At 42.1% G+C, this 22,736-nt stretch overlaps 1 protein-coding gene across 2 annotated transcripts in view; it reads left to right on the forward strand.

The window, feature by feature from the left end:
* The window catches only part of SLC35F3 (solute carrier family 35 member F3), a 168,813-nt gene that overhangs the window by 15,543 nt on the left and 130,534 nt on the right, over positions 1-22,736 (forward strand). The window contains exon 3 of one of the 2 annotated variants that reach the window (XM_066611447.1): positions 14,685-14,689. The exons of the other annotated variant lie outside the window; for it this stretch is intronic. Coding sequence (XP_066467544.1) covers positions 14,685-14,689 — 5 coding nt within the window. The remainder of the gene's footprint in view (positions 1-14,684; positions 14,690-22,736) is intronic. 2 annotated transcript variants of the gene reach the window in all.

Here is a 22,736-nt window from a genome sequence, read left to right on the forward strand (position 1 = left end):
CGGGGAGAACAGAGTGGCTTCAAGCCACTTCGCTCTCTGCAGACTTGTGCCACCTCCAGAGCAGGCACAGGTCCAAGGAGACCCATTGGGGCCAACAGCCCTTACCCAGGCGTAAGGGGAAGAGCTTCCCCTTGCCTCTGGCTGAGCCGATGCTGGCCAGTAACCCGTGTTGGATGCAGTGCAAGCCCCCTGGCTTGCCTGCTCCAGTGCAGGTTACGATTGCGCCCTAAGTGTGTTTAGGATTTCCATCTGAAGCAGAGAGTCTTTTAAGATTAAAGGAAAGCTGCTTAAGTTAGCTTCTAGCTTTCACAAACCCTGCTGGACTATAGCCAAGGGCCCATCTGTTTCAGCTTCCTGTGTCTCACTGTGGCACACCAGATGCCTCAGGGAGCACTCAAGACAATGTTATCTGTATTCTGTTGACACTTCCTTTCCTCTGGCATTCAGAGAGAGGCTATCTGTAAAACCTGTAGGTTGCATATAGTCATCATGGCTGGATTTCAAGATGCAACCCACTATAAACCCACTGTTCCTTATAGGGTTACTCCTACCTATGTCAGCTCTGTCATTAGTGTAGTGTTTTTTTGTTTTTTTTTTCAGAATCAGGGCATGTCTGTTATGTGAAGGAGGGTTAGGATATTGCATGTATTGACTTACCCTCATCTCTTCCACATCCTCCCTTGTTACATCCCAGTATCTCCCCTGTTTTGACCTCTCCCCCAGTGGAATTCTGCTGGCATCCAAGTGACATCTGAGCAATGTGGGCATGGCTTTTTCCCAGCATTGTACCAAGTGTTTTGTCCAACTTCTGTATCAGTGAGCTGTCCTTGCACCAGCGTATATAGGGATACACTGGCAAATCTGGAGTATAGAATTGGGTTGCTAGAATCTTCCTCTTGACTCATCTGTATCCAAGAGAAAATATAAATAAGTGTCAGTGCAGTAGAATTAGAATGAATTCTAAGGCAAATTAGGATTCTGATTTGCATCTTTTAGCATGCTATATGCCTGTTTATTTGCTGTCTCTTTCTACCTGTGCTATCCATTGAACACTTGTTCCTAAGGGAACTGTAACCAATTACTCCTATCCTGAATACCTTAAAGATATCTTGAACTTTGTCACAGAAGAGTTCTGAATGTAGAATTATCTACATCTTTTAATGGATGTGTGAGATAACTTTCCTTTTATCTGGCTACATTCACCACGTAATAATTTCGATTTTGCTTTTAGGAGTGGTGTACAGAGCTCTGAAAATGGAAGAAAAGTGCTACTTTCCTATCTCAGTGAGGCCTAAGCTACACTGGGCCTATCTGTAGAAACTTTCTTTATAAGACCTTATTGGACCATAATTCAGCTCCATCTATCGGTACATCCATCTAACTGTACAAAACGGGAAAAATAACGTGTTATTTCTGAGGTCATTGTTACAGGGCGCAATGAGGAGTGCCCTGGGCCAGTGCAGGTACCTTGCACCAGCCCAGTGAGGCCTAAGCTACACTGGGCCTATCTGTAGACACTTTCTTTATAAAAGGGAATACCTTATTGGACCATCATTCAGCTCCATCTATTGGTACATCCATCTATCTATACAAAACAGGAAAAATAACACGTGTTATTTCTGAGGTCATTGTTACAGGGCGCAATTAGGAGTGCCCTGGGCCAGCGCAAGTCCCTTGCACCAGCCCAAGGGGGTCGCAAATGTGCCATAAGGCACATTGCACCTCCTTGGGAGTTGGCTGGGCCAGCGCAGGGATGTGGAGGCTGAATCCACACCAACTTCCCAGGGGATCCTTTCATCTGCTGAGCTCAGGTGATGCAAGGCTCTGGGGAAGAGGCAAGGAGGAGGCGGGAGGGAGGCATCCGGGGCGGGGGGGAGTGTGGTCCCGGGGGCAGGTGGGTGGAGAGTGGTAGGCAGGGCTGGGAATCCGCAGATATGCCAGATCCTAGTCCCCATTCCTGAACAGTGCGGAGTGGCTGCAAGTCGCTCCGTTTTCCTTATGCCACCTCCAGAGGTGGCGCAAGTCCGAGGAGACCCATTGGGGTGCGGTGGCTTACCTGGGGATAAGGGGAAGAGTTTCCCCTTACCTCCGGCTGCGCCACTTTGGGTCCCTATCTTGTGCTGGATACAGTGCAGGCCTCCTGGCTTGGTTTCAGTGAACAAACAATGGTTTCTTTTTACTTTACAAACTGTTTATTAAATAGAGGCGGCAAACTAAATTTAATGAAAACATTAGTATAAGCATTAAATATTAAACAGGCTAATACCAATCAATTATGAGTCCATGACTGTTTATTGGGGAATGAGGAACTCAAGGGTAAACACAGATGTTGGAGGAGGTGTTCACTGCCAACATCCAATGAGGAAGACGGATGTTGTAGATTAAATTCAAAAAGCGAGCAAGTATGGTGTTTGTGCAATTCTTCCATCTCTATTGTATCAGTAATGTACAGTGCAGTATGGTCCATACAGCATTCAGAGTTAGATCAGAATGGAGATTAACTCACAGCCCAATTCCAAAGTGCACTGATGCAGTGGGCCGCATGGCTAGCACTGCTATTTAATGCAGTTCAGGAGGTGGCTGGAGGTCTCCTCGGGGTAAGGGGATACATTTCTCAGTACCCTGAGTAACGTCCTCCCACCACCCTCTCCCACCCCCTGTGCTGCCCGGCGCAACCTAATCTGTGCCAGCCAGAGCTGGAACAGGTTGTGGCATTGGCCATCCGGCACTGTTAAGAACATAAGAACAGCCCCACTGGATCAGGCCATGGCCCATCTAGTCCAGCTTCCTGTATCTCACAGTGGCCCACCAAATGCCCCAGGGAGCACACCAGATAACAAGAGACCTCATCCTGGTGCCCTCCCTTGCATCTGGCATTCTGACATAGCCCATTTCTAAAATCAGGAGGTTGCGCATACACATCATGGCTTGTACCCTGTAATGGATTTTTCCTCCAGAAACTTGTCCAATCCCCTTTTAAAGGTGTCCAGGCTAGACGCCATCACCATATCCTGCGGCAAGAAGTTTCACAGACCGACCACACGCTGAGTAAAGAAATTTCTTTTGTCTGTTCTAACTCTCCCAACACTCAATTTTAGTGGATGTTCCCTGGTTCTGGTGTTATGTGAGAGTGTAAAGAGCATCTCCCTATCCACTCTGTCCATCCCCTGCATAATTTTGTATGTCTCAATCATGTCCCCCCTCAAGCGTCTCTTTTCTAGGCTGAAGAGGCCCAAACGCCGTAGCCTTTCCTCATAAGGAAGGTGTCCCAGCCCCGTAATCATCTTAGTCGCTCTCTTTTGCACCTTTTCCATTTCCACTATGTCTTTTTTGAGATGCGGCGACCAGAACTGGACACAATACTCCAGGTGTGGCCTTACCATCGATTTGTACAACGGCATTCTAATACTAGCCGTTTTGTTCTCAATACCCTTCCTAATGATCCCAAGCATAGAATTGGCCTTCTTCACTGCCGCCGCACATTGGGTCGACACTTTCATCGACCTGTCCATCACCACCCCAAGATCTCGCTCCTGATCTGTCACAGACAACTCAGAACCCATCAGCCTATATCTAAAGTTTTGATTTTTTGCCCCAATGTGCATGACTTTACACTGAAGCGCATCTGCCATTTTGCTGCCCATTCTGCCAGTCTGGAGAGATCCTTCTGGAGCTCCTCACAATCACTTCTGGTCTTCACCACTCGGAAAAGTTTTGTGTCGTCTGCAAACTTTGCAACCTCACTGCTCAACCCTGTCTCCAGGTCATTTATGAAGAGGTTGAAAAGCACCGGTCCCAGGACAGATCCTTGGGGCACACCGCTTTTCACCTCTCTCCATTGTGAAAATTGCCCATTGACACCCACTCTCTGTTTCCTGGCCTTCAACCAGTTCTCAATCCTTGAGATGACCTGTCCTCTAATTCCCTGACTGTGGAGTTTTTTCAGTAGACTTTGGTGAGGGACCGTGTCAAACGCCTTCTGAAAGTCCAGATATATAATGTCCACAGGTTCTCCCGCAACCACATGCCTGTTGACCTTTTCAAAGAATTCTATAAGGTTCGTGAGGCAAGACTTACCCTTACAGAAGCCATGCTGATTCTCCCTCAGCAAGGCCTGTTCGTCTATGTGTTTTGAGATCCTATCTTTGATGAGGCATTCCACCATCTTACCTGGTATAGATGTTAGGCTGACCGGCTATAGTTTCCTGGGTCCCCCCTCTTTCGCTTGGCTCACAAGTAGCTGCAAACACGCCTTATGGCACGCAGTGGGGTGCTGCTTGGGCAGGCTTACCTGAGAGGATTCATCTGGTGCTTGTCTGGACTCCCCAAGCAGCTCTCTCATTCCCCCCCCCACTAAGGCGGGGCCTGTCGCTGGTATGTACTGTGCCTGTGGAGGTTTGACCTGGCCTAATGTTCCTGGGGCTGAGGGAGACCAGCTTGTTCTCCATCACCTCCTCCCTCTCATCTTGTTTCTTTATGCAGCCCCTTTTCTTAGTCTCATTCCTTCTGCCTTTTCACATTGTTCCTTAGTTCTCTACTGGGTTTCCCCTCTTCCTTACTGTTTCTCCTACCTCCTTTCTTTTCATCACCTCTGCCTGTATTGATCTTATACCTTTCCTTGTCTGCGTGTCTTTTACTCTCCGCTTCCTTGTTCATCCTGCTCTCGCCCTGTTCTGCCCTGCCCCACCTTTAAACCTTCTCACCTTGCTGTTGCCTCTCCCTTGCCTAGGTGGCCACCAGCTGTGTGGCAGCCACTCTCCCTTCAATTTCTGGTGCTGAGCAACAATGTTGCCACTGGCCTTGTGATGCCTGAGCCCCTCTAGGCCCTTGGAGGCTTGTGTGGGGCAACAGACATCATAGGCTTCCCACTTTGCCAAGTTAATGTGAGAAACATAGTTCAGTTGTATTGACACAAAACTGCTGAATGAGCTTTTTATTGTCAGTGATAATAAGATCAGTTATTAACCACAGTTTGAATCAAAATTCTGTCATACAATAACATGGTTTGTTATTACACCTGACTTGGGCCCAAATGTCCTGATACAAGTTTTGATGATACAGCAATCTTAATGTTTTTAAATTGAGGCATGAAGTTAAAAAGCCCGTCAATATATTTACTCCAGGGGTATCCAAACATTTTGGCAGGAGGACCACGTCATCTCTTTGACACTGTGTGGAGGGCCAGGAAAAAAAAAAGAATTTACATTTCAAATTTGGATAAATGTACATAAATGAATTTATTAGAGATGGAATTTATATGAATGAATGAAGGTCTTGCAGTAGCTCAAGGCCTATGAAAGACCTCGTACAACGCAAGGCTGACCTTTCCTCCTGCTGCTGCATCACAGATATGAAACAGCAAGCAGTGGAGGGAGCCTTTGTCCCACACTTCACGTAAGTGGTTGAACAGTCACCCACATGCTGAGAGCAGCTGTGTCGGGCCAGCATGGGCTCCAGCAAGTATCCAAAGGGCCAGAGGCTAATTGGAGACTGGGGGCTCCCCGCGGGCCGGATTGGGAGTCCCCAAGGGCCACAAGTGGCCCCGGGGCTGGGGTTTGGGCACCCCTGATCTACTCAGTATATCAATATCACTCCATTGTATCATTTGCCATTAATATTAATACAAGTCATGTGATGTAGAGCAAAACCATATCTGACATGAGAAATCCACAAGTGGATCTCCCAGTGTTTCATTGTAACCTTAAAGCAATTATGGAGTAGGTACTCCAGTCTTGATCAAAACAGCAGTGCTTTCCTCCCACATCATTTTCCTGATCTAAATGCTACTCTGCCAGGGAAAAATGTAGACAACTGCATCCTTCTCTGTTGCATAGTTATAGGACTTCAGTAGTAGATTTAGCTCAAGAAAACATGGGTTACCCCCCCCCCAACCAAATACCTTTGCTCCAGTCAAAATGGGATATCCCCATGTCTAGTGTTGCAAAGTTGGAAGATGAAATCGCTGATCTCCTCCATCGCATACAGCTTGGCTCTTAATTTTTTGGATAGGTTTTTGTATATGTGTGAGAACACTTTGTAGTCATGGCCCCCATGAAGAATTGACTGATTTCTGTTTCCCATCCTAATTGCTACTTCATTGCCAAGGTGGAAAAAGTCTGGTCAACTGTGCACAGCTGCTGCCTTCTACACAGTTTCCTTTCCCTGTCTAGGCGTAAATTTAGGCTTTTTTTCTGTAGTCCCAGCAGTGAAGAATTTTAAGTTCAGCATCCCTTTTTTAAGAACACATGTAACATTTTTACTTCAGTTTTTGAGGAAAAATACAAACAAATAAGTGTGATAGAAAAGTCCATGCACATTTTTTAAAACTTTCTTCCTCACCTTTTCACCTTAGAAAGCTCTCATTTCTTAAGCTGACAGAAAACAGCTAACAGCAATACTTGTTTCTTTCCACAAGGCATCCACAGTTGATCTGAAATAGTTGGTAACAGGTGGGCATCCATTGCAAGTTTTAAAAGTTGAGATCATGTTTCCGGCAGGTAGGGATCATGTCATCAGTGTGATGGCTGTACCCTTCTGAGATTGCAATATTATTATGTTGCTTTTCTGTTTTTATTTTTGACCAAGAGTTAATTTCAGAGAAACAGACCCAGAAGGTCAAGGGGATACCAGTACAGTTTGAAAGATGTGTTTTCAAGGCATATGTTACTTAGCAGAATAATACTTACAGATAAATCCACAGCTACCGCCTGTAATTAATGCACCTTGAAAGATTTCAGTGGTACTGGAGAACAAATTTTCAAAGGGATAGACAAAAACCGAAGGCAGTAGTCAAGGCAGTGGAACTACAGAGTGAATCAGCCCAGTGGTTCTTGTGGATATGCCTGGCAGAGACCAGATAGGATTATACTTTGACTCAAGAGTTAAAGATGAAGAAATATGAATCTGCCTGTCCTTTGAAGTCATCCCAGAGATCCTGTTGTGGGTGCTGCTGCCCTTGGAGCTGCAGTTCTGTAAGATTAACCCAATTCTATCCACCTTTCCTGCATTGGTGCAGCTGTGTTTGCTGCATGAATGGGGTGTTCTCTGTACCCTGTAGTGCTAGGTGGTGGTAGTCACTGAGGCCTCTTCAAGTTAAGGGGAATGTTTGTTCCCTTACCTCTGGGCTGCACTGTGGCTGCATCAGTGCTGGAAAGTTAGGATGGGGCCATAAGGCTGCAATCCTAAACACATTTTCCTAGACGTAAGCCCCATTGAACACAATGGGGCTACATCCCATTGAACACAATGGGGCTACATCTGAGTAGACATGGATAGGCTTTTGCTGTATTGCTGCAGAAAGTCTCCCATTTCATTTGTTTGAAAATCAATTACCCAGCAGAATTGTTCTCAGACAGAATAAAGATAAGTTGGCAATCATGTTGGGATATCCATAAATATGCCAATTCATTTATGGGAAAACACTGACTAGGAAAACATACCCTGGTTCGTGTATATATCAGACCTTCAAAAGTAAAAACTGAAGAGATCCTATCTTGCATCAAAAAATTCCAGTACTTACAGCAGATGCTGACAAGGACAGGCTCAAGATGCCAAACAAAACTGTGGCAGCACAAAATGTTGTGTTTTTAAATTTGTTTATTTTATTTTTAGACTGGCAGCCTTTTGCTGTGAGCAATACAGATTGTATCATGTTATACCTTGGAAATGCTAGTCAGACATCTGAGGAAGTTTTATATGCTGTGACTACATCATGTCAACAGAAAATATTCTCCGAGTGGGTGTATGGAGGATAGTCATTCTCCTATCTGACAGCAGATATTTGAAACATAGGTTAGCCTAGCAGTCATTTTGAGCATTTTTAATAAGAGTTGCAGGCAGTGATTGGTAATGTTTGTTCCACACTTTAGTCTCCTTTGGCATCATTTTACAAAGTTTGTCGCACCAAATATTATACCCAGAAGTCCTTCAGTTTCCCTAAAGTAGCTCTGTCAATTGCAGCTTCTGTATGTTACTGCAGTGTTTCTCAAATTGTGGATCGGGACCCACTAGGTAGGTTGTGAGCCAATTTCTGTTGGGTCCCCATTTCAATGTGCATTTTTTTTGTAATATATTAGACTTGATGCTACTATAATATGTAATTGCATTTGGGGAAGTGTTAGAGATCTATGCTTTTAACGGGCTACTATGTTTATGCTTTTAACAATGATAGTCAATGGGGCTCACTCCCTGATAAGTGTGGATAGGATTTCAGCCTTTGGGATGTTTGGGGAATTTTTTTTTTTAAACAGATCAGCAACTGCTTAGAAGGGTTAGGAGGATTCTTTTTTATTTTAAATAATTTTTTAAACTTATGATAACTGTAAACTTTTAATTTAGTTGATTTGATTTTGTCATATAGGTGGTGTTACACATTTTCCTGCCTGATGATGTCACTTCTGGCCATGACATCACGTCTGGTGGGTCCTGATAGTGTCACTCTAAAACAGTGGTTTTCAATCATTTTCATGCCATGATCTCAACAAACAAACAAATAAAACATGATACTGGAGATCCACCATTGATCCTGTCACCCTCCCAGGACACTATCTGTCCATTTCCACCCCCATCACTGCCCTCTCCCCACCCCCTTTATGCCCTTCCAGCGCTGTTCACTGTAGCCAGATATTCTTGTTAGAGCAGAAAAAGGTACCACTGGTGAAAGCTATTTTAGTACAAAAGCTGAAAACCTGAGCAGGACTGGGACACAGTATCCTGGTACCTGAATGGGTACACCAGATGTCTCCCCCTTTACCTGGTGGTGCTCGAGTCCAGTGGCCTTCAACCTTTTTCATTCCTGCATGCTGCCGTGACCCCACAACTGAGACTTTGTGACCCCATTGGGGTCCCGACCCCAAGAACACTGCTTTAAGAACACTGAAGAACACTGCTTTCAAAAGTGGGTCCTAGTGCTAAAAAGTTTGAGAACCATTGTGTAACTATATTTTGATTTTGCTGTATTCAGAGATGTGTAACTTAGTCCACGGCGTGCTATGGAGAATATTGGCAGTCATTTCATGTGCACTGTTTTTTAAATAGTCCACAGCAGAGGAAGACAGTGTTGCAAGGTCAAAAACAAAGTTCAAAGCAAACTCAGTAAGCAAGAGTGGTGATTGTCTGCAAGCTTTATTTCGTTGCCAGCAACAGGCTTCTCAGGGACTCCTGTCCAAAGCGAAGAGAGCAATGAGAGCCATGTGGGAGCTCCCAGAGCCCTCGGAGAGAGCACTTTTCCAGTGTGAGCCTCTCACTTATATTCGATTCTAGCTCCTTTGTTTGAGGAGTCTTACATTTCTCATTGTCTGGTGTGTGACATCAGAAATGGGGGCTTTCTTTGGGTTGGCTAGAGATAACTTTACAAGCATTTGATTGGTTGATTTCAAGTTACAGACTCCAAAAAAGGCAAAATGTACATTTGAGACATAGAAAACTTTGTTTCCAAGAACCACTAGATGGCAATCTTTACTCATTTACTGGCTTTTGGTATGTCTTGTGCTTATCTCTGTCCTGACAGAGCCACTAGTGTTATCTTTCTAAAATTCTTTCTGTCTGGTCTCATCAATCACTGTGGGCTTTCTATCAACCTCTGTTTAAACTAAGCCTTCGGTCTTCCCTCTATTCTATGTGTGATTCTCTATATAGTGGTATAAACTTATATTTAATACAGGACAAACTAAACTCTTATTGTACAAAAGGATTCTCTTTTAGAACTCTTTTCTTATTTAAAACAAATCTCATTTCCCTCTGTGTCAGCTTAGAGGCTCTCATTATGTTTTGCTGATCAGGGGACCTTTTCTGGAATGTTATTTCTGTTATCTTCTGTCTACCAAACAAGATAAATTGTCCTTGCCAAGGCCTCTTTATCTAATGCTGCTAGTTTTCCTCATTAAAATGTTAGTGCTATCTCTCTAACCTGTGTATAACCTTTAGTTTTATTGCCTCTTGGTGCCAAGAGATAAGTTTTACTCTGCTTCCTGGCTACTCCCTGTATGTTGTAAATCTCTGAGTTGTAGTCTAATCTCTCTTTGAGTTGTACCTCCCTAGTTCCAATTAGAAGTATCTAAATCTGTCACTTTGAGTCTACAGAGATATACAGAGTTCTTATCTTGTGAGGAGTCCTTGTTAGACTCTCTTAATTAACTTTGCCAAACATCTGCCTCCTCAAGGTTACAGGGATACAGCTCCCATATTCCGTATCTGTGAGCTGTCTGCGAGACAGATTACTTCTGCCAAGATTGCATCTGAATTACAATTTTCAAACTTGTGGCTTTAAGCCTCTTTAATAGTTTTCCCCTTTCTGTGTATTTCATGCTTTGATCTAACTATTCTGACAGCTAAAAATTCACTTTAAACTACCATACATTGCTACTAACATCAATTTACACTTTTAAGTAATAGCTATTAACAAGCATTGTGATCTTTTTGACATGAAACTCTGGTTAGTACCCTTTAAATACTTCTCTTAGTGCTCAACATATGTATATCCAGACTGTATTTTTGATTTAAAAGGGAACTAATAAAATAACAGATTTAAAAAATCCAAAAAGCTTTTTCTTGCCATGGGTTTCATCTGTTCAGTTTAGTTTCATTTATCATACTACCAATTAGCCTGACAGATGGAAATTCCAGCTTCTTATACTCCCTTTTCCATGAAGTGTTCACTTTATCTGATGTCCTTGACAGTTTACCAAGAAACATTCCTTTACTAATTTACAGCCTGTCTCTGTTTGCAGTTTCAGAGACCAGGAATAATGCTTTTTGGTACTGAACATATAAGCATTGCTAAACATATAAACACTTTTCCCTATTTCCTAAACATATAAACCAATAATTTGTTTTAAACTAATTTAACTATAAACACCCATAAACATAGTATTGACATTTGGTTCATTAACATAAGTGGCTTTCATGACCCTGTATCAACAGAGTCCCTTGACTTGCACACTATGTATAGGTAGAGTAGCCAGCTCTTCAGGACTGACCTGGTGTCACCAGGAATCAGCCTCAAACTCCAGGTGACTACTGAGAGCAATCTTGGAATTTTTAAGAGGGCCTCCAGGAATATCCCACATTATATCATGTTAAAAACAAAACCTCCAGGAATAGCAGAGTTGCCATTCCTTTGTTTAGGTATAGGGTGTTAACTATTTAAGATTATTGCTTTTTGATAGTATTAGGATGACTTCTATATTACTATGCAGTATTGTACCACCTATAAAGACAAAAGCTTGTGTAAAGATATCTATAGCATTGACAAAAATCTATAATGAAGATCAATACTGTGCAAAAGATTATAAGAATTTCCACTTTTTACACTGCTAATCTATGTATGTCTACTCAGAAGTAAATTTCATTGTGTCCAGCAGAGTTTGCTCCCAGGAAAGTGTATATAGAATTTCAGCCTTAGTGGTGGTTTACTGTGGTGTGAAATGTACCAAGTTGGGCAGAAGGGGAGGTGAACAGCATTACCTGACTTCAGATTTTCCTTCTTATGGAAATGATGTGAAAGCACAAAGAGATTTTACAGTATAATTTAAAAAGCTTGGCTAGCTTTTTATTCAGAGCAACCAGCTCCCCAGAAATGGAGACAATCATAGATACTTTCTGTTGCAAATGTATATCTTTAGAATTATAAGAACCAACTTGTCAAATTCTTCAATAGAAGACTTTTGTACAACTTATATTTTCAGAAACAGTATCCATCATGTCCCTGAGTTGTAACATTTATAGCAAACTTTTATATAACTTCTGGTTTCAGTAGAAATGTCCTTCATTCTTCTGAGTTATAGTGGATTGTATTTATAGCATAATCACCAACTCTTAAATTCCTAGGTTGATTCTTGATTCCTAGGTCAAAATCAAGCTAGTTTTCTTGTGTTGAACAAAAATGCAGATTACAGGTTGAGCCTCATTATTCACGTGGGTTCCATTCCAAACACTCATGTGGTTGGCAAAAAATGCACTATAGCAAATCAATTTAAAAAAACAAAGTTTCTTTGCTCTGGTGATTGAAAAACAGCCTTGCTGACCTTTGTGATGTAAGATAAAAGTAATTAAGAAGACAATCCATCAATCAGTCCTCCTCCAAGCGCTTACAAAGGTGCTTCACTTAGTCCCTCCCTTCACCAATGCAAAGTGATCACCTTTCTTTCACATGCTCAGAGGGAAGGGAGGGGTCGCCTGGAGAGAGAAGGATTGATGGATTGTCAGCTAGCTTCCCTCTCTCTCTCTCTCTCTCTCTCTCTCTCTCTCTCTCTCTCTCTCATATTAAGGAGGCTGTTGTTAAAGGACTGTTCCGTTTTTTAAACTGATTTTAAAGGGGTGCATTTTCCCCTTCTCCAGGGATGAGCACATTCCTTCTCATTTGCAGTGGCCATTCATGTTGAGTCAAATTCGTGCATAAAAAATCCATGTATAACAAGGCTGGACCTGTATATGAATTGAATTTCATGTTAACAAGTCAGGCCAGCTTTTGTTGTAACACACAAAAGAGGTGGGACACCATGGGTGTAGAAAAACTAGTGTGTGCATTTCAAGATTGTTTTAAAAAAATCCAACATTATATAATTTGGGATATATTCAGGAAAATTTAAAACAGGTAAAAAGGGATTCAAACCACATTCTTCTGAACCATCATTTTTTCCATCTCCTGATAGCCTAGATTAAATATTGCAGTAATGCATACCAAATATCTCAATAAAAATCCTTTAACCTCTAACTTAGCTCTGTTGCCAGTGAAATCAAAAGCTATAGGTATGTAACAAAAAGGGGGGGGAGAGAAATTACAGTGCTAATTATTGTTTTAGTGTTTCCATCATCATGGACTTAAAAATATCCACTTTGACCTAAAAATAACCTGAAAATATTCACTTTGAATTTTTCCAGAGCAACTACTCTTAAAAATACATGTGGAGCCTCAGATTTGAGGCTGTATCTGTATCCACAGATTTGAGTCTTAAGACAGACTCGGCCCCACCCAGACACTTTCTGAACCCCAGAGAGGCAGCGCATGTTAACCCACTGCCTCTGCGAGATTCAGAATGGCTAGGAAAGGCGGAAAAGAAAAACCACTTCCAGTTTCCCTTGAACGGGCAAATGCATGCATTTTTAGCATGCTTCCTAATGTAAGCCCCTCCTTTTTATAAGTACTGGCTGACTGGGGGAGGTGACCCCAATGGTGCAGCTAGCGAGGGTTGGGGGCAGTCCGCCTTAGGTACCAGCCTTGGGGGGGGGGGTGACACCACAAGTGATCAAAATCGCTAACATTGTGGTGATTAGGAATAATGCCATCATGCTATATACTGTTGGATGCGGAATTTCCAGCAGAATGCAATGAATAAAACCAGAGTGAAATATCTCCTTTCTATCAAAAGTTATGACCAAAAACCAGAAAATAAAAAATGCATGGAGCCCTATGGAAAGTGAATCTGAGCCATATCAAGCTTTTACACATGAGTAGACCAACTTGCCTTAGTCCTTTGGAAAGGGCAGGCCGAGAGGAACTCAATTACATCAGAATGGTCCTGATCCAATGAACTCAGCCCCCAAAAAACACCAGAGAAGGAGGTCCCTCCTTCTAAGCTTACGAATGTATTGAGCCCTATGGAAAGCGAAACTAATTCACATGGCTGTGTTTACTCATTAGTAAGTAAACATGCATTGGCCCCTGGTCAAGTCGGGCGCAGGGGAATACGAGGCTAGCACCATGGTCCTGATCTGATGAAAGGGGAGCTAAACAAATGCTTCAGAAAGCAGCACCTCCCCCTAAAAGAATAAAACAGGCTTGAGCTGGTAAGGTGGGCATTGGGGAGGGCTGAAAACCTCAATGATTTATTTGTGTGTGTGTGGGGGGGTGTTATTGCAGGCACGCTACAGAGATAATTCACTTGGTAGAACAGGGCTGGCTTCCCATTATTTAATTATTTGTTTTTCCTTAATTTAATTATTTATAATTATTTATTTTGCTTGATGATGTCACTTCCAGCCATGACATCACTTCTGGTGGGTCCCAGACAGATTGTCATTCTAAAAAGTGGGTCCTGGTGCTAAATGTTTGAGAACCACTGCCTTAACTCAAAACAGGTCAATGAGATATCTGGGGGGGAGGGGGTGACACCTTAGTGACCAAAGTTGTGGAAATGGTGGCTTTTAGGAATAATACCATCATGTTGTATACCATTTGATGCAGAATTTCATCCATTGCTTGTGGGGAAATATTCACTGCATTTATTTTCTGGCTGTTATTAATATTCATTCCATGTCATGACTATTACTATCTCTTAGTCTCACCTACCTCACAATGTTGTTGGGTGGACAAAATAAGGGGGGGAAGCATGGGCACCACCCTGAGCTCCTTAGAGGAAAGGTGGTATAAAAATACGTTTAATTAATTAAATAATATGGGGGTGACAAAAATTTATGGGCCCCAGGTGTTAAATGACCTACCTACGCCACTGGCTGACCCCAGTCAGGACTTGGATGAATGGAGAAAGCTAGATTCACTATTTCTACCTATGTCATTTTAAAGGTGGAAATTAGGCTGAAGTGGTAGTTTGCCTTTGAAAAGAGAAACTAAATATGAAAGAATTGTAGTGATTCAATTATCATTTACAGATCAGAGTCAGGTTAGTGTGCAAAACACCTGCACGTCACATGGGGTTGGCACTGATAGTTGTTAGTGCAAATACAAGATGAAGTATACCCTGATGGCTGTGGAACCTCAGGTCAGAACAGACACCACACTTCAAACCCTGGAATGCCACCCTTTCCAGACTGTTTCTTTGTTTTGGTACCTTTACTTCTGGTTTAGCACTACAACACTGATTTGGTCCTAGAGGAGACTGAGGTCTAGACAGATTTACTGACCAATTCTACTGGCTCTTTGTGCTGACAGAACTAGCATTCTGTCAGCACTGGCTGCTGAAAGCAGCCATGCAGCATGCTCTGGCAGCACGCCAAATAGTACACAGCCAAAGCTCTGGTGGGAAGGCTGGTGCCTTTTTGTGTGTATCACTGGGCCACTGCCTGTTGGAGCAGGTAAGCCAGCGGGAGAGGCGGGAGGGGGTGGGAGAGGGGGGAACAGGGGTAGGGAGGGGTGAAACTGGGTGGGGAGAGGGGAGGAACAGGGCAGGGAGGCTGCAGGAGGGTGTGGATCTGGTGGGAATGGTACATGTTGGATCTTATCCCCTCTGGCAGCAGCCTTTTCTGTCCCCTTTCTCTCTTTGGAATTGCACCAGTAAAGTCGCAAGATCCAGTGCAGGACCAAGGAGACCCATTGTGGGTCAGGAGGCTCACAGAGGGAAAAGGGGTTTTAAATCCCCTTTCCCCACTGAATCCTCCCACTCCACCCCGCTGGATAGAGGGTGCACCTTTTCGATGCAGATGCATCAGTGGGGGGAAGGATAGGATTGGTCCATTCACTGAGGAAGAAGAGAGGATGCTGCTAGTAACACAGAGTGATATCTTAGCTCAGTTAAACAATGTTTGCATTCAGCACAGGGAGAAGGAGAGGCTCATGTTGCCAGTGCATTTCCAAAGGCTATTTTTGAAAGATACCGGGTATTTCTTTGGTGATCAGTTCTTATTGTGACATATGCACCAACCAACCTTTAGGTTATGAACCTCCTTTTTAATATAGCTTGAGTGCCATTATTTCTTAAATTGAAAGCTTGTTTTATAGAAATAATGTGTTTTTGAAATAATGTGTGTTTGAAAGTCCCTTTAGTCTTGAAAAAATATTTCAAGAGGACACAGTAAGTACAGCCAGAGAAGAGGGCAACGTAAAATGTTAGTCTAATTTCTTTTTAAACAGGCAGAATGTTGCTAATTATCAAGTCTTTTTTACTGAATGAAATGCAAGATTATCAGCTTGTATTTTGAATCCCATGCTCCCTGCTGTCAAGCACAAGCTGTCTTGGAAGAGACTGAAAACATCAATTCTTTTCCATGTTGTTTGGGATGCATGCTTGAGAAAGAGTTTATTTTAGATCACTGAGGCCTGTATGAACACGCAATGTCATTAACCCAGTTGGCTGTAACACCCTTTTTGTCCTTAACTCACCCTGAATTCCAAGAGGTAGCCAAATGAAAATACTTCCTCCCAGTGAAGTAGCAGGATATTAAATGTCTAGCCTTTAAGCTCGCTCATTTTGCGGATGCAAGCTCTGCTTTCAGTTCCATTCAAATAGGGAGTAGGGCACAACAGTAGCTGATAATTTATTTCAGACATTAAGGATTATCTGTAATAATTATACAATCCTTTTTCCTGAAAACTTAATATTCGTTTTATATATGGACCAGGCATTTGAAGAATTTAGTAAAAATTAATATAAAAAAAATTAAATAAATGCTGTTTGTTGCCTTTTCAGTCGTGGCACCAACTTTTTCAGATACCCTCTCAAGAAAGGCTCCAGAACTGTACATTTTGAGGCACCAGGCTGAAACCTGACTGTTTTGGAAGGCCCTTAGGTTAAATTAAATCTGCTTTCATTTAGCCAGCCCTGTTATTGCCGGTTGCCACTTTTGCTCATTTTTCTATTGTGAGTTTCTCCTGGTAAGCATTTGTTAAATTGTTTGTTATGTTTCTTTACTGCTTTATTGCTATATTGCTTTTGTCACTTTTCTTATTTGTTTGGTTTTTTAAAAAATGCTTAATTGTTTTACTTGTTAGCCACTTTGGTTATCTTTCAATAAGATCCAGGAGATAACATTTTAATAAATAAATCAAAGGCGCATAAGGACTGTGAGAGAGTCCATTCTCTCCAGCATCCTGTTCCGCTTCCTCTACAATAAGGGCATGATTACAACAACATCTCTCCCCCCCCCCCCATTTGACTTCCAGTAACTGGTATTCTGTACCAGAACCTAGAGATTCCATTCATGATTTTATTGAATTTTGTGTTATGCATTTATTTAGCTGTCATGGGCAATACCTGTTGATAAACCTTTCCTTCAGAAATATTTTGAATCCTCTTTTAAGGCCAGTAGCCATCACTGCATCTCATGGCAGTTAATTCCATTCCTTGTGTAAAGAAGCACCTCCTATCATTGGTCCTAAATTTACTTGCTAATTAATTTCCGTGGGCAACTATGAGTTCTAGATTTATGAGAGGAAGAAAACACTATTTCTATCCACTTCCTTCATATCATTCATAATTTTATGAAGCTGTATTATGGCCCTTCACCCAAAGTTTTTTTTCCTAAACAAAAAAACCCCAAGTGCTTCAGCTTTTGCACATTGGAAAGATGCTCAAACCCCTTGATAATTTTGGTTGTCCTTTTCTGTGCCTTTTCTAGCTCTGTGACTCCCCTACCCTGATGTGACAGAACTATACATTGTATTCCAAATGGGACCTTATTTATATAAGGACAGTATGATACTAGCCATTTTATCTTCAGTCCCTTTCCTAATAATCCCTAACACAGAACATGCCATCAACATTTGGCAGTTTTTGTCCAGATGTGCAACACTCGTTTCATTTGTTCTCTTTGTGTGAATCTCATTTGTCATTCTGTTCCTATGCACTTAATTTTATATTCTTTTTTGGAGCTCTTTACAGTGGGTTGTGTCATGAAATCCAGAGGCTGGTCCAGCTAGACTCTGCTTTTCTTAGATTTGGGGGATAACCAAGTATAGCCTTGGCTATCCATAGAGCACCATGTATGTTGGTAAGAGATTTATTGATATACAAAAGCAAGAGGGAGTTAATATACAGAAAATACTGTAGAGAAAAGAAAGCATATATATGGGACAGGAATGTTGTTTAGACAAACGCTTGCAACAACATCCCTTCAGCCTACTGGCGATTCTGGACAGCAACAGACAGACTGTTGTGGAGCACACCTGTGCAGTTTCTAATCTACTGGTGAAATCCAAAGTGACATTGGCATTTCTGGGAGAAATGTACCTACTGCCAGGGAAGATTCCCCTTTCCCCTCCAAAGCCTCTTGTTCTACCCCTCTGCTGGTTTTTGGCGCAACTGTACGGGGAGGTGGTAAAGAATTGAGCTCCTATGGTATGCAGTGAGCTAACTAGGCATAACACTAAACAGCCAATGAGTGTCTACCATTCTCAAGCCTTGCTAAATGGATAGGCAAAGTGTGAATGCTGAAGCTCAGGCCTTGCTAAAGGAGCAGACAGACAACTGGTGAAGTTTGCCTGAACTTCAGGCTTCACCAAGCAGGCAGACAGGGTGAATTGTGAGCTTTCATATTTACCATGGTCGTCTACTATACAACCAAAAACAGGTTGAATCCTGTTGATTTCAGTGGGATTTAATCATGACTAGCTCAACTAGTAGCCCAATTCTAACTCCCCCTGCCAATGCAGCCATTCCACCAGAGGGTGCACTGCCACTTGCGTGGGGGGGGGGGGAGTTCCTGAGGTCTTCTCTAGATAAGAACATTTATTGTTGTGCCTGGCTGTAAGCCCTTGATGCCCCACTGGGATCAGTTTGGACCTGTGCCACTGATTTTGCAAAAATCTAAGTGGGCCTAGGAAGACAGGAAGAGGCCAGGGGTAGGCTATTAGCAGCACTGCTACCACCAGTACTGCACCATTTCTGGCTTTCACACACACTCTCCCTGTCCTAATCTCTCCCTCATCCCTCCCTGCACCATTCTGCGCAACCTGACTTGCCAGGACTCCTTTGCAGGCATCTGCAAACTTGCCTACCTCTGTGTTCACCCCCGACTCCAGATCATGTGTGAACAAGTAAAATAGAACTGGCTCTGATTCAGATTCATGAGAGACCACACACCTTACTTTGTTTTGTTGTGAACACCATCCATTTTGTATTTTTGTTTTGTATTAGCGATATTGTTTGAACTCTTTAAGAATTATTGGGTGTATGCTGATTAGATCTGGTAGCTTGTTAATGTTTAATTTGTCTTAGACCTAGAACTTAATATCTTATATCCATCATTTAACTTCATTCTTCAGATGTCATCCCTGAAAAAAATAAGCAATTTAGGGGTGGTATCTATCCAGAATCTTACACAATGAGGTCTAATGCAAATAATTTGTTTAGCTTCTCTGCTATCTCCTTGTTCCCCTTCAGTAATCCCATCATGCCTTTTGTCATCTGGTGGCTTTCTGCCTCTGATATATTTAAAGAGGTTTTCATTGTCCCTAGTACTAAATTATATTTGGGGCTGGTATTTTACTCACAGTGATTTTGTAGAGCAGTGCTTCTGAAACTGTAGGTCGGGACCCACTAGGTGGGTCGTAAGCCTGTTTCAGGTGGGTCCCCATTCATTTCAGTATTTTATTTTTAATATATTAGACTTGAGGCTGCCGTGTTATGTGACTGCATTTGGGGAACTGTACTTTTAACAGCCTACTATGGATATGCTTGTAACAATGATAGTAAATGGGACTCTTGGGTAAGTGTGGGTAGGATTGCAGCCTAGGATTGTTAAAAATGTTCCTGCTTGATTATTTCACTTCCGGTCATGACATCACTTCTGATGGGTCCTGACAGATTCTCATTCTAAAAAGTGGGTCCCAGTGCTAAATGTTTGAGAACCAGTGTTGTAGAGGAGTTTTTTCTCTTAAGGTTTGTAGTTTATGGCCTTCTATGCCAATCATGTTATGTAGTAAAATTGGAATATAGGAAGCACAGAAAATATGACTATATTAGCTTCTTATTAAAGGAACAAAGTACTCTCTCACTACCCAAAAAACTTTTGTGCTTGATGATGTACTCTGCTACTATAAATAGTAATCATATGATGTATGTCCTCCTCTGTTCTGAGGACTTGTGTATTCCAAACCAGTCTCGTTTTCCTCAAGATACCAAGAAAAAATTGCATTCTACAAGACACTTTTATTATTAATCATCCTTGGCACAATTTTAAAAATGTTAGGTGTGCTTAAGTTTTCTGGAAATCAGTGGGACAACTGCACCACAGTGAGAACTGTTTTTTAAAAAATGTTTCTGTAATCTAATATGTAGTGTGTCTTATTCTTTTCCTTTTGTTAATTTCATCTTTGAAATTTGAGTTTGATAGCAACCTACCATAATATCAAGACATAAATTGCACAGTGCAAGTCAATACAAAATCTCAATCATTAGGGATCTGTTGTACTACCAACTGTTTATCAATCAGACAACATTGTAGAGGTGGTATGGTGAAAACCTTTGAATCATAGGCTGTGATTCCTGCCCCCTCCCATTTTTTGCCTGATTATCCCTTTGTGTTGTCTCCACATGCTAAAGGACTTCTCAGTCATCCAGATACAGTAGTTGCTCTTTGTTGTTAGCGTCCTTCTCCTTTCTCAACTGACTGGTAAGGAAAAAATTTGGCTTTGAGCCAGGTCATTGGACTATAAAGTCAACTGATCTTCAGGAGTGGGACGTTCAGGGGCTCAGGTAACCCAGTCAGACAGGTGAAATCTGGTTGACTTCCACAGGCTATAAAATGCAGGGGTCATACGCACCCCTTTGTGCATTTGTCCAGATCCTGTTGGGAGTCTTTGATGGTTCAAAAGGGCTTACCCACCTGATGAGGAAGAATCAAGGGAGCAACTCTTGGAAGAGCAAGAATATGTAGGGTAGAGGAAGTACCCAGAGAAGTTGTGTCAGGTTTTGTTTTATTTGCCACTTGTATTTCAACATACTTGCTGACCTTTGCTGCCCCCAGTGGCATTACTAGGGTTGGTGTCACCCAGTGTGGCCCTGGCACCACTGTGCGCAGGTGACCTTCAGGGTGAGGATGGGCCATTCCTCGGTGACAAGCCTCATTTGTCCCAAGAGCCTTGGAATGGAGAGTGATTAGCCCTCTGCCTTCCTATTGTTTTTGGCCTTCATGTTCTCAGGTGGGTGAAATTACTTGTTTGAACCCAGAAATTTTATAGGCAGTCATTTGGGTGTCACCCTCCCATGGTGTAACCTGGTGCGGTCCACACTCTTTAGTAATGTCATTGGTTGCTCCCCCCTTTTTCTTTTTTTGCTGGACTATCAATACCTTGTTTTTTTATCTTTATATCTTTCCATTCCTTTTGCTATTCTGTGGCTTTTGATATTTAATAAACATCTCGTATCTTTACAATTTTGCCTGATGAATCTCAGTTCACTCAGATTCGCTCAGAGGGAACAGATTGCCTCATCTCCCAGACTCACCACATCCCACTACTGTTTGATTTCAAGAGGGGTGTATTTAATTCCTCTGTTGACAGTTTTGAGCCTGACTCTTTTATAGCATGAAGCCAGCAAATCAGGCTTTTTCCACTGCAGTTCTTTCCCACTGGAAATTAAAATATAGGAAAAAAAAACAACAACAATGTTCAGTCACCTTAAGGGAAAACTTCACAGTTCCACTTACCTTGGTTTCTAGAAGTTAGCCAAAGAGTAAGCTCTTTCAACCCTGGAGAAAACTGGTCTAAATTTGACTTTAAAAGAACTTCTACACAAATCCAATGCTATAATTATGAAGCAGTCACTGAAAATGTTTCTGTAATTGCTCTCAAATAGATTTTGTCACATAAGCAGTGTAGTCAACATCACGCGGAACTGTTCTCTCAAATCTTGGCTGCATTTCGTGAACTCTCTACCTACAGTACAATGTTTGTGTGAAAGAAGTGGAATGTTTGCCAAACAGCAGTCCTTTCCGCCACTTCACAATCTGCTTTTTGAACACAGAAAAGCTTAAAAATAACATGTAAAGTAGTGAGTGAGAGTGATTGCTTCTCAGAAAATCTATGATGTGCGTGTTGATGTCTGGTCAAGGACATGACACAGCTTAAAGGAAAAAGTGGTCTTTTTGTCCAGGAAAGTCAAGCCATTTATGTACATTTGCACTGAACCTTGGCACAGTGACAGTTTTTCATCAGATTTTCAGTGAGTTAGATTTGAACTCAGGCTCCATGAAGTTTTCAAGTTTGCGAAGTAAACGGCATCAAGTTGTATTTGCAAAGTGCGAAAGAACCATTGTATTTAGAGTTGCTGGTGGTGTACCGCATGCCTCTTTCAATCTTTTTGGACCCTTCAGGGGATAGAAGCCTGTAGAAGAGTGGAGTAGATTCTTATTAATTTGAAAAAACTTTTTTAGAGCATTGTTTAGCCCTTAATTGGGTGCATAAATCATGTTGATGATCCATTGCAATGACTGGGCAGCTGGAAGGGTTTGCCCCTGCTTTTCTTATTTTGGAAAGCACTAGGTACCATTTCAAGGCCAGACACCTGGAGATGGGAGGCACGAGGGTCTGAGAACTAAATGAGCATGCCTTCTCCAGCCAATAAATTTATAAACATCATTCAACGTAGACACCTAATTAGTAGTCTAATTAGTAGTAAGCATAGTTGCAGAGTCTTTCAAGCACTTCAAGATTTTTTTCAGGAGTACACCTTGGTGCAAGCTTAAGTTGTGGGTCAGGCATCACACACCCGAATGGCCATTGGAGTAAGTCTGTTGCAGTACAGTGGGGTGTCCTAGAGCAACCCAGAAGGTTATAAGGATTGCTCATCGTGTTTGTATTTTATTGACTGCTTGTTGCAGTAAACACAGTGCTGTTCATATTTCACTCTAATGAATAAAAGTTCTTCACCCACTGGAATGTTTGTTACCTTTGTATCCAAAAAGAACTATTGCTCCTGTGGTGAGACAGAAGTGTAGAGTTTCCATCAAGTTTAGATGTATTCCATTGAGATCTTTACTTACAGAGTTGTGGAAATCGCAAGAAAATCTGAATAGTAACAATTTGTGCTGAAAAATATGAAGAATATTGAACTAGCACTCCCAAA

The sequence above is a fragment of the Tiliqua scincoides genome, chromosome 1 (assembly GCF_035046505.1).
Source record: "Tiliqua scincoides isolate rTilSci1 chromosome 1, rTilSci1.hap2, whole genome shotgun sequence".
Classification (NCBI taxonomy): Eukaryota; Metazoa; Chordata; class Lepidosauria; order Squamata; family Scincidae; genus Tiliqua; species Tiliqua scincoides.